At 35.5% G+C, this 12,960-nt stretch overlaps 1 protein-coding gene across 1 annotated transcript; it reads left to right on the forward strand.

The window, feature by feature from the left end:
- Positions 1–5,585: 5,585 nt before the first annotated feature.
- Positions 5,586–8,470, forward strand: LOC127262767 (uncharacterized). Its single transcript, XM_051291578.1, has 3 exons — positions 5,586–7,040; positions 7,119–7,457; positions 8,162–8,470. The coding sequence occupies exons 1-3, from the start codon at positions 5,586–5,588 to the stop codon at positions 8,468–8,470; spliced, it is 2,103 nt and encodes a 700-aa protein (XP_051147535.1).
- The last annotated feature ends 4,490 nt before the right edge of the window (positions 8,471–12,960 follow it).

Below are 12,960 nucleotides of genomic sequence, written 5' to 3' on the forward strand. Positions count from 1 at the left end.
AATCCCTCCCAAGAATGGCTGAATAAGTTGGCTTTCCTTCGATGACGAAGAAATCCATCTGGTCCGTCTTTGTTCCGACCGTCACTTTCTCCACCGATACGTCTGCTGCCGTATGCACATTTTCGGCGAAGTCGGTAATTCGCATGGTTGTCGGGACGAGATCGTTTATGTTTTTCTTGATATTACTTATAATAGACAAGGTCATGACATTGGTGGAAGCTCCTCCATCGACTAGGACCTTGCCGACCATCCGCCCATCGGGATATACAGTGAGGAAAAAAAGCTTCAAATTACATTTTTTTTTTCATCCGTTAATTTTTGGAACACTACTGGTTCCGGACCACTTTTTTGAATGTCGGAATTTTGTTCCACCTTACATAATGAACCGGCTCCATCCAATAGAACATCTCCCTGGAGATAGTCGGGTTGGATTGGAGGAGCTTCGAATTCTCGAGGTAACACACCTATCGTATTAACCTTGAGGTCTCCCCCATAGTGCGAAGGTCTTTCAATGTCTTGGTGGGAAGCAATGATATCCAAGCTAGCCTCCGACGCCTCATCATAATCGAGAGCACCGATCATCGGCTCACCTTCAGGAATATGACCAATCCCGAGTGTTGCAATAAAATGAGGTTCGATAGGGTATTCAACCATTGAAAAAACTTCTTTTTATCTCCATTCCCTTCGGACCTGAAGCTGGTGACAAAGATCTTCTCGACCAAGCTTAGGCCTTCCAGCGACAGCTCATTCTGGATCCTGGGCTGCTATCCCGGCTTAATCCTCGTGGTTATCAGTCTGCTGCCCCCTAACCTGGTAGTCTTGGGAAAGGCGAGCGGCCAAGTGTTATCGCTGCATTCTTCTCTTTGGAATTTTATTAAGAGGTCACAACATCTGCTCCTTCTTGTTCCTTGTCCAGTTTCCATCGTTTGGAGCCTTCCCAGGAACGCGGGTTTGATGGGGTGTGATTACCACCTGATCCACGGAGGTCACTCGCCAAACCTCACATTCCTTTTCGAAATTTACTTCCGCAACCGTGTTCGTGGGGAAAGTTTATCCCACACTGAACTCCTCATCGGAGGTTTGATCGATGTTTCAAGTCTTTCAAACACTGGTTTTTTACGGCCTTCTCCCCTACTATCTACTCCAAACCCTGAATTTGTCTTCCTGGACCTGTCTGGACGCACTCCGACAATGTTTATAGGCGCGGGGAACAGCTCTGTGTCTACATTCATGTTAGGTTTTTTTGGCCAGCTTGAGACGGCCTTCTTTGATGGCTTTCTGGACTATATTTCAGAAGGAAATGCAATTCACGATCTGATGGCCATATACTCCATGCCACTTACAAAATAATTTTCCATTCAGCTCATCTTCGGTTAGCAATTTGTGACCTTCTTTGAGGCGGAGCTGGTTGTCTTTCAACAAATACTAAAAAATCTGCTTCGTCTTCGCGATGTCGAACTAGCAAAATACCTTCGGATTCACCTCCTTCCGTCGGGTAAGCTTAAGAGCCGGGCATATATATGTCTTCCTTTGTGAAAATTCAGCCAATAAAGTCTCCTTTTGCTCCTCATCAACCTTGGCAGCCCCTTCTTGAGAAAACACGCAATTATTTCCACTCCAGAATTTTTTATATTTAAAAAGTATAAAAATTCTGATTCTCCTTCCGAAGCCAACACTATGGGACTCGAAAATTCTAAAACTTTATAAACTGTGATTTTTTTAGATATTTTAAAAGTATAGAAAGTTGAACCTATTCCATGGTAAGTGCTATCTCTTAAATATAATATTTTTAATATTTAAATAAGTCTCAAAAATTTTAAAAGTAATATATTTAAAATCTTAAAAAATAAAAAATTTCAAGTCTATTCCGAAGCCATACTACGAGTCTCGGAAATTCTAAAATAATTTATATAATAATATTTTTTAATATTTTATTAGTATAAGAGGTTTTTGAATCCATTCATACAATTAAAATATCTTCAATTTCTTTTGATTAATAGTATTATTTTTTATTTCTATATAATAATTTAAATAATAAAAAAAAATCAATCCTAATTTAAACAAATCAAACCCTAAAATAACCTATCTTTGCCGTTGTGCACCTTCTTCCTCTTCCATTTTTTTGTTCTTCGTTTCCTTCCTCTTCCCTACCTTCTTTCTTCTTCTTTTTCAATCATGTGGAACTAAGATAGAACATTTCTTCGTAAAAATGAATATGCCCTATAGTGTCTCCGGTTTGTGGCACAATGTTTTAAAAAATAAAACGATGTTCATCTCCGAATTAGGTGGCACTCCAATATTTTGGAGCTCTAATGAACTGACCGGAAATTCGTTGGAATACCTATATATACTAAATATTGGTATATATTAGTATCGTAATATATAGTGAACATCGATATGGTATCGATAAACTATGGTATGCAAAATTTATACCGCTACCACACCAAAATTAATGGTTAACTTTTGTACCATTGCAAAATTTACAATATACTGGAAACACGATTTAATTATGTACGATATAAATGGTATACTGTATTTTCGGTATTTTTTCACCCTATAATTTAGAATATAAAATACTCGTGCATAACACGGATTACCTGCTAGTTGTATATTTATTTGTTTTTATTTGAATATCACATCAATACTTATTTATATTACATTAAATTATTATTTTAAATTAAAATTTTTCCAAATTTTAAAATATAGCAAAAATCAAAATACAAAGAGTGTATTCATCTAATACTATTTTTTCTAATATAATTCTCAATTAATACTATAAAGAATAAAATTTATACACATATGCACACAGTAGATATACTCAACTTACTCAAATAATAATAATAATAATAATAATAATAATAATAATCTTAAATAAAATATTAATTATTATACTACAAAAATGCCTTTTCATCCTAAAAACACACATCTCAAACTAAAATACTAAAGAAACCTACCTATATATATAACCAAGCAAATCCTAAAATATAATGTAAATAAAAAATATAATAGTAAATAAACGATGGGGCTTACAACCAAGCAAATCCTAAAATATAATGTAAATAAAAAAATATAATAGTAAATAAACGGTGGGGCTCACAAAAAATATTAAAAAAAAGAAACAGAGAATCACACATCTCAAATGTCAAATATATATACACACATGAAATTTTAAATTCTAATTAGACAACAATCAAACCTCACATAATAGAAAAAGTCTTCATGGACTAAGCTTCATTAATTTGATTTGAGAATAGATTAAATATTAATTATTATTTGATTTATTTAAACTTTTAAAATGAGAATTTCTACAATCTTCCATATGTGTAGAAATAGAAAATGATAAAGTTACAAGGACACAACTCTCCTAAAAAATATGTTATCACATAAAGCAAGGTAACTTTTAACATTGAACCTTCATTTTTCAATTTCGTCCGGTACACAGGCAACCTAGTGAACTTTGTCTTAAACTATTCCGCCACAATGTTCACTTAAAGAACATCATCGAAAGTTAACACCTCACCTCTCTGTCTATTCTCACATTTGTTCATTTTGGGTCATGAAAAATATTTTTGTCTTCATAAATACTTTACTTGAAGCGGCCCCCACTTCGCACTTGCATAGGTGACTTCTCAAAAATATCCTGTCGTACATTGCCTATGATCAATAGGGAGTCATTAAAGTTCAACGCTTAGCCTTCACTACTAACAAGATAATCAACGTTCATTGCTTGCTCTTTTCATTCTCGAGGAATGGTGGAAAACATATCTTCCAAATGTTGTAACATGAACTTATGTAATTTAGTTTTCTTATCGAACCAAGTTTGTGGGATTTTCACTCTTCTAGGTTAAGTGTCCACTACAATCGTTCTTAGTTTTGGTTTTTCAAAATTATTCGTTTGAGCAACTTCAGAAGTTGATCTCCGTTTAACCTTTACGTTAGCATATTCGTTAGGTTATTCAAAGACTTCATGTAGTCTAATGAGATTACCCTTCATGAAATCAATTATCGCATGATATTATGGCGACGATGGATGTATTGTGACTTACCGTTGTACATCACATTTTCTATCCTTTTAATTACCGCAAGGCCATCACAATGTATCATTACCGTAGGCACAAATTTCTTCCAATATGGAATATCCCATAGTGGTTGTCAAAACCATTTGATATATGCGATATTAGACAAATATTTTGCTATATTTTAGACGGTTTTTGGATGCGAATTTTGTATATATGCTCCTAATGATGTGTTTTTGAACTTTCTACTTGGCGTTGAGGAGTTGACAAATTTTGGGCATATTGGAGAGAAAAGCAGAACGCAGAAAGTCCTTAAGCGTGATCACGAAGCAGAAAAAAATGAAAATTGCAAAAAGGTCCTCCGGGGTTAATTAGCAATTTTAGAATTGTTTGGTTTAAAGTGCAAAGGGGATCTTGGGATAGACTTGAAGAGACACGATTTTCAATTGAAGAGAAGAAGAGAGGGGACTACCACGTTCTCTACCACGATCTCTCACCTACAACCCATTTTCTGAAAGAGAAGAGAAGCGAAGGAAGATACTACGTACGGGAACTTTGGAGAGCAACGCAGAAGAACTTCCGGGCACCATTTTTTTCATTTCTAGAATTGGTTTGTTGTCGATTTTTAAACTTGAAGGCATGATGAACTCTTTGATTTATTTTATATTTTTAATTGCTATGGATTGTGAGTAGTTTCATTTCTAGTGTAGGTATGAATTGATTTTCGGGATTGAAATTGTGAGACTTGGTTTCGATTAAAATTGGTGTTCATCGATGTTGGGTATTTTTAATTCTTCTAATTGATGAGTTTAGAAATCTTGAATTGATTATTGCGCACGTATCAATTTAGGATTTCATAGCTATATTGGGGATTGACATATGTAATTGTGTAATTTTCCAATTGGCGTAGCAACCTAGAGAAGAACACTCTAGGGAAGAATTAAGATCAACTTTAAAAAAATCCTCGTAGGAGCTTGTTAAATTGAATTGGGCCTTTCTAGTTTTTACTGCTGTCGAGTTAGAAAACTACGGTCGTACCTAGGATTCTTTCCCGATTAGAGAAATAGCTAACGGTCGTACCTTAGCTATTGAAAAATTAAGGAAAGGTTTGTTATGAACGCGTGTAGATCAACTTTAACCAATTTATCCAACTAGTCGATGAATTTGACTTTTAGTCGATGATCAAATTTCATATCCTGAATGAAAAATTCATGCCTATGCTAGAGTCTAATCATCTTTGGTAATCTGCCGTGCATTTTATTTTATTTTATTTAGTTGAGCGAATTTATTTTCTCTTATTTTAGTGTGATAAATTCAACCCCACCATTATATATATAGTATAATTTTAGATAACCGAATATTCAATATTATTATTATTCCCTGCGGAGATGACCCTACTCACCGAACTACTACATTTTGCAAGTTTTTTTGTGGTGTAGGAACTGATACTTTATTTTGCAGCTTTGACAAGGCAAGCAATTTTGGCGCCGTTGCCGGGGATTAGTATTTTGATTTTTGATATTTGGTTGTTTCTTTTATTTATTTAGCTCTAATTTTGCTTAATGGTTTATGCCTCGAACTAGTCGTACAGGTCAATTAATCTTTGCCTCAGAGATTGAAAGAACTGCACGTCGTTTGCGGAAAGAAGCTAAAGAGCGAAAGAGGGCCGAGAAAGAAGTTGAGTCACCGGGACTTAACTTAGCTATCCAACTAGCGGATACCTCTAGTTCTGAGGAGGGTGAAGAGCATAAGGAAGTTGAAGAAGTTTTGATAAATCCAATGGCACAAAGAACCTTGAGGGAGCTAGCTGCTCCCGACTTAATTCAGCACCCTTTATGTATTACTTTTCCTGCTATAGCCGATAATACGGCATTTGAACTTAAATCTGGACTAATTCATTTATTGCCGTCTTTTCATGGCTTGGCAGGGGAGGAATCACACAAGCACTTGCAGGAATTCGATGTGGTATGTACGAGTATGAAACCTCCGGGAGTCACTGAGGATCAAATAAAGCTCCGGGCTTTTCCATTCTCTTTGAAGGATGCAGCTAAAGATTGGTTGTTTAACTTGCCGGCCGGGAGTGTTATCACATGGATGGATATGAAGCGCAAATTTCTTGAGAAGTTCTTTCCCGCATCCCGGGCTGCGAATTTGCGAAAAGAGATTTGTGGCATCAAACAAGCATCAGGGGAGTCCTTATACGAGTATTGGGATAGATTCAATAAATTAATTGCTCGATGTCCCCAACATCAAATTTCTGAGCAACTTTTAATCCAATATTTCTATGAAGGACTAACTTCTATTGACATGAGGATCATCGATGCTGCCAGTGGAGGAGCTTTAATGAATAAGACTCCGAGAGAAGCTTGGGAATTGTTGAATGATATGGCCATGAACTCTCAACAATTTGGGCCGAGGGATGTCGTGGGAGTGAAAGAAGCTGTTGAGGTAAGTTCTCCTATGCAACAACAATTGAATGAGCTAACTGTTTTTGTGAGGAAACTTGCTATAGGTAATGCTCAAGTGAAGCCGTGTGGAATTTGTGGGAGTGTTGAGCATCCCACGGATGCTTGTCCCACACTAAGAGAAGAGGTGGAAGTGAGTGCTGCAGGTTTTGCACCAAGAAGGGCTTATGATCCATATTCAAACACATACAATCCGGGATGGCGAGACCACCCCAATTTTCGATATGGGAATCAGAATCAGCAATCCTTTGGTCAACAACAACCACCGGGTTTTCAACCACAAGCACAACAGCAGCAACAAAGGACTATGCACCAAGCTCCCGTTCCTGGTAACTCTTTGCATGATATGGTGAAAACAATTGCCTCTAATGTTTTGCAATTTCAGCAAGAGACGAGAACAAACATAAAGAACTTGGAAGATCAGATGTCTCAAGTCGTGAAAGAGGTGCGTGAGATGAAAGAAAAGGAAAAAGGCAAGCTGTCAGCTCAAACCCACATGAACCCGAGCAATATTAGTTCAATGATCTTGCGGAGTGGTAAGGAACTGAAGGGTTCGAAGGTGATTACTGAAAAAAAAAGAGGTGGAGAGGAGATTGAGAAGGAGATTGAGCATTAAGTGAACAAGACTACTGATCAGGTAATTTCTGATCCTCTTATTCAATCAAATGCTAATGTTGCTCTATTTCCTCACAGGTTAGCAAAACCGGCTAAAAGCGATAAAGACAAGAAGATCATGAAGATGTTTAAGAAAGTGGAGCTAAGCATTCCTTTGCTTGACGCAATTAAGCAAGTCCCCCGTTATGCGAAATTTCTGAAGGAGTTGTGTACCAAGAAGAAGAAGTTGAGAGGAGACGAGAAGGTGCTAGCTGGAGAGACTGTGTCCGCCGTGCTGCAAAGAAAATTGCCACAAAAATGCGAAGATCCAGGTATGTTTGTCGTCCCGTGCAAAATAGGTAAGATGGAAATTAAAAGAGCTGTAAGACGTAAGACGATGTTTTATTCACAACAAACCTTTTATCCGTGCTAAAACTTTGAATCTCAACTGTACCACACGGAAACACATTAGTTACTACAAATGGACCTATCCAATGATAACGAAGTTTACCCAGAAAAATCTTAAGATGAGAATGATGAAGCAAAACTTTTTGACCAACCTTAAAATCTTTTCCCAAAATATTTGGATCATGAAATTTTTTACTATTTCCTTTAATAATTCTCGCATTCTCGAAAGCTTTTTTCTAAATTTCCTTCAACTCTTGCAACTGCAATTTCCTTCTTTCTCCAACTTCAAAGACTTCCTGCACATTTTGATCAAGGACATCTACATAATACAAAGCATGAGGTTCCACGGGATCATTTGATTCATCAAAAATATTGATATGAAATTTTACACCTTCAAATTCCATGGTAAGTGTCCCTGTCCTAACATCAATTTTTGTGTGTGCAGTACACATAAAAGGGCGTCCAAGCAGCATAGGTGAAGGATTAGGCGAATTTTCATATTGCTATAATTAAGTCCTAATTTTTTTTATTTCCATATTGCTATAATAGTTATCCGTTATTATTATTATTGCTATATTTATTATTATTATTATTATTATTATTATTATTATTATTATTATTATTATTATTATTACACCCTTTAAACCCTAATTATTTTTGTCTCTCCCTCTTTCACAGCCGCCCGATGCGCTCTTCTCTCCGCTCTCTCCTCAGGCCGGTTCGAACCGTTGCGCCTCCGCTAGCCGCCGCAGTCCAGCCGGTTCGTGTATTACGCCGCCAGTAGCAGCCTCCTCCGCCAATCCTGCGCACCTCCTCCGCCAAGTCGGCGCGCTGAAGCCGCCTGCCAGTAGCAGCCTTCTCCGCCGCGGGCTGCTCCCGATCTCAAACTGCTGTTGTTTTGCGCTGCCGCTGACCATCCGCCGCGAGTCACCGGTGGAGATTTCAGGGAAGTCATTTACTCTTGATCTATTGCATTCTCTTGGTTAACCTCTATCGATTATTGCCTAAATATTATATAAAATCAGTTGATGATGAAGAATTTTAATTTGGGCGATTTTCATAGAAGTTCTTTGATGCAATCGATAAATAGATGCATATAGATGATTGAGAATGATGTTGTGATGGTGAAATTGTCGACACATGGAATACATATTTGAGATTTATGTTTGGTGTCGGGTATAATTGCTAGTGCAAATGTTTTGTGGAATTTATTGAGGAATTGTAATTTTATTGTTGAATTCTTTTGCGTGAAGGCACGATGGGCAAGGTGCAAGAGTTGGATCCCTCTTACTGCCCCGACCAGTGCGAGTCTCGGGTCTTTTTCTAATGGCCGGTCGCCCCCACCTATTCCAGGGAAGTTTCTTTTCTCCTTTCCTTTATTTCATCTTTGTTCTTGCAATAGGGACATTGCCTCAATTAGGTGTGGGGGGAGATTAGAACTTTTGATGCTCTATAATGCTTTATTTTGATATACTTCCATGCATGTCCTCTTGCGTATGTCGAGCTGAGATTTTTGTGCTTTACTTAGTTCATTAGGATCTTGCCATGTTTGTTGATGAAGTTAGATGACGAGTGTGCTTAGCCTTCTAACAAAGAACCCTTAAGGGAGTTATTTGAGCCTTATTTGAGCAAATTCACTCATATATATCATATATACGCAATTTGGATTGTGTGAACATATGTTGTATTTGACTACCTAGAACTTGCTTGCTTATGCTTATTGACTCCGCGTTTATTGAGAATTGATGGGATTAAAATGATAAGGCACTAGGTTTACCCTTGTTGGCCTTAATTTCATACCTTCACCCCTATTATCCCCTAGTGAACCAAAGTTTGAGCTTAATGTTATTATCATATTTTTCTTGGTTCATATTTAACCCAAGCCGATATGCCTTTTTTTTTGGAATAAGCCGAATATTTACTTGAACCTATGGGAACTCGAGGGATTGTTCTTTGATTCATTACATTATATTATTTAGAGTTGCATATCATCACTATATTATTCGATAGTTGCATTTGAAAGTTCTCATATATGTGGCACAATTATAAATTCATATATATTTTTGCCAAAAGTATTTCATTGACCAACCTCCTATATAAAAAAAAACACTAAAAAAAAAGAAGGTTGTGTGTAAAAAAAGAAGAGAAAAAAAATATATTCCGAGTCCTAAAAAAAAAAAGGACTCGTGAAAAGAAAAGTGAGTATGATGTTGTCTTGCATTGATCAAATCTTGGGAAGTATTGTGTTGTTCTTGTTATGTTATTCTTATTCATACGTGTGTGCGACTTGCGTTCATTTTGATGTGATGAATTGATAGATTAATTCCTCGGTCCCATTAGCCACTAATATCCCTTTTCCTACCCGAACCAAAGCCCCATTACAACCTTTTATTAAGACCTTTGATTATGAACATTGATTTTTTGATGAATTGTGGAGTTGATTTGATTTGCTTGCAAGCCTATGGGGTTCGTTGTTTACTTCATGTGCATTGAGTGAATATAGCCTAAACACTTGAGGGTAAGAGCTTTTACTTATATACATTCCGAGGTTAGTTGGTTCTTGCATGCTTTGAATCCGACGTAGTTGGCGGCATGGTTGAGTGACTTTTGCGCTAGTGAGTATTTCAATTCTTGGTTTGGATATATGCTTGAGGACAAGCATGTGATAGGCGTGGGGGAGTTGATATATGCAATATTAGACAAATATTTTGCTATATTTTAGATGGTTTTTGGATGCGAATTTTGTATATATGCTCCTAATGATGTGTTTTTGAACTTTTTACTAGACGTTGAGGAGCTGGCAAATTTTGGGCATATTGGAGAGAAAAGCAAAACGCAGGAAGTCCTTAAGCGTGATCACAAAGCAGGAAAAAAATGAAAATTGCAAAAAGGTCCTTCGGGGTTAATTAGCAATTTTAGAATTGTTTGGTTCAAAGTGCAAAGGGGATCTTGGGATAGACTTAAAGAGACACGATTTTCAATTGAAGAGGAGAAGAGAGAGGACTACCACGTTCTCTACCACGATCTCACCTACAACCCATTTTCTGAAAGAGAAGAGAAGCGAAGGAAGATACTACGTACGGGAACTTTGGAGAGCAACGCAGAAGAACTTTCGGGCACCATTTTTCTTCATTTCTAGAATTGGTTTGTTGTCGATTTTCAAACTTGACGGCATGATGAACTATTTGATTTATTTTATATTCTTAATTGCTATGGATTGTGAGTAGTTTCATTTCTAGTGTAGGTATGAATTGATTTTCGGGATTGAAATTGTGAGACTTGGTTTCGATTAAAATTGGTGTTCATCGATGTTTGGTATTTTTAATTCTTCTAATTGATGAGTTTAGAAATCTTGAATTGATTATTGCACACGTATCAATTTAGGATTTCATAGCTATATTGGGGATTGGCATACGTAATTGTGTAATTTTCCAATTGGCGTAGAAACCTAGAGAAGAACACTCTAGGGAAGAATTAAGATCAATTTTAAACAAATCCTCGTAGGAGCTTGTTAAATTGAATTGGGCCTTTCTAGTTTTTACTGCTGTCGAGTTAGAAAACTACGGTCGTACCTAGGATTCTTTCCCGATTAGAGAAATAGCTAACGGTCGTACCTTAGCTATCGAAAAATTAAGGAAAGGTTGGTTGTGAACGCGTGTAGATCAACTTTAACCAATTTATCCAACTAGTCGATGAATTTGACTTTTAGTCGATGATCAAATTTCATATCCCGAATGAAAAATTCATGTCTATGCTAGAGTCTAATCATCTTTGGTAATCTGCCGTGCATTTTATTTTATTTTATTTAGTTGAGCGAATTTATTTTCTCTTATTTTAGTGTGATAAATTCAACCCCACCATTATATATATAGTATAATTTTAGATAACCGAATATTCAATATTATTATTATTCCCTGCGGAGACGACCCTACTCACCGAACTACTGCATTTTGCAAGTTTTTTTGTGATGTAGGAATTGATACTTTATTTTGCAGCTTTGACGAGGCAAGCACCATTCGATTTCCTTTCTTGCCTTATTCAAGGCAATAGACACAGATTTCATCGAGGATCAGATTATTTATATATATCTACTTAGGGTGTGTTTGTTTGAGGGATTTGTTTGGATTTCCACTATTCATCCTATTTTTTTTTCCCAAAAACATCAAATCAAACACCTACTTTCATTTTTTATATTATACTAAAAATCAATTTTACATTCAAAACATCACATCAATACCTATTTATATCACATCATACAACTATTCAAATTCAAAATTTTTACTATTCAAATCCCAACTCAAAATCCAAACCCGCAAACAAACACACCTAGTCGATTTTCATGACACAATATCTCTTCCGATCGTGAACGCATATCTACTTGTAGAAAATGAGTCATTTTGATTTGATATTCAGTCGGCAATTAAATATCCTTCAAGCACTAAAAAATATTTTGAATAACATAGCTCTATATTTTCAGTATGTTTTAGATACCTAAAAAATCTCACAGTTGCAATCTAGCAATGCTACTTGGATTGCTATAGTATCTCACTTTATTCACTGAGTAAACAAGATCAGGACGAGTGTAGTTCTTTAGAACACAAATCTCTCAAGGATCCTGCGTATTTCTCTTGAGTCGTAAGGTTACCCAATAATTTCGTCCATTTGACCTTTGGGTCAAGTGGATTTTCAATTTATTGTCCATCATATAGCACTAAACTCTCTCCATACTTAAATTGCATAGTGATATTGTGTTAGGAGAATTCTCTCTTGGTCTATAATCATTTTAATCTCAAGGATTACGTCATTCAACCTCAAAACCGTTTATGTCATAATTTCTTTTCAATATTTATTTAGTCCATAAAATGAGTCGTTGATCACTTTCTATAATCAATATATCAACTAAGTAGAAGCAGACTAGCATAAGGTCACTTAGATTCCCTTTAAAATAAACGCAGTTATTGTATTAAAACCACTACAAAAAAGTAACGAATTATTTTCATAGTAAAACCTTATCATTTAACTACAAAATTTAATTTTGTTACTAAATATCAATTATTAACTACATCTTATACTTTCATAATAATTTGTGACTTAATAGCAACGAATAAAGAAATATTTCGTAGTTAAATTTTCTTTCCAAGAAAATAAATTGTCAATTTTTTTCTAAAAAGATATGTATTATTAACTTGATAAAATTCCAAAAATAAATTCAAAAATTATAAATATATAAATTAAAAATATTATTTTTTAGAATGATCAAATATTAATTATAATTTTCCTTTTATCCTCATTGATTATTTGATGTCCAATAGAATAAATTGATTAATATAAAACTTTATCAAAATAAACCATATATACTAATTATGAAAATCAACAAAAAAATGAAATATATTTCAAATTTAAATATTCCTAAAAAATAAAATACTAGTAAATAAAGTATCTTTAAATAAACCTAATTTTGAAAGCGCCCAGTAGCT

The sequence above is a fragment of the Andrographis paniculata genome, unplaced genomic scaffold (genome assembly GCF_009805555.1).
Source record: "Andrographis paniculata isolate CXL003 unplaced genomic scaffold, ASM980555v1 Contig66END, whole genome shotgun sequence".
NCBI lineage: Eukaryota > Viridiplantae > Streptophyta > Magnoliopsida > Lamiales > Acanthaceae > Andrographis > Andrographis paniculata.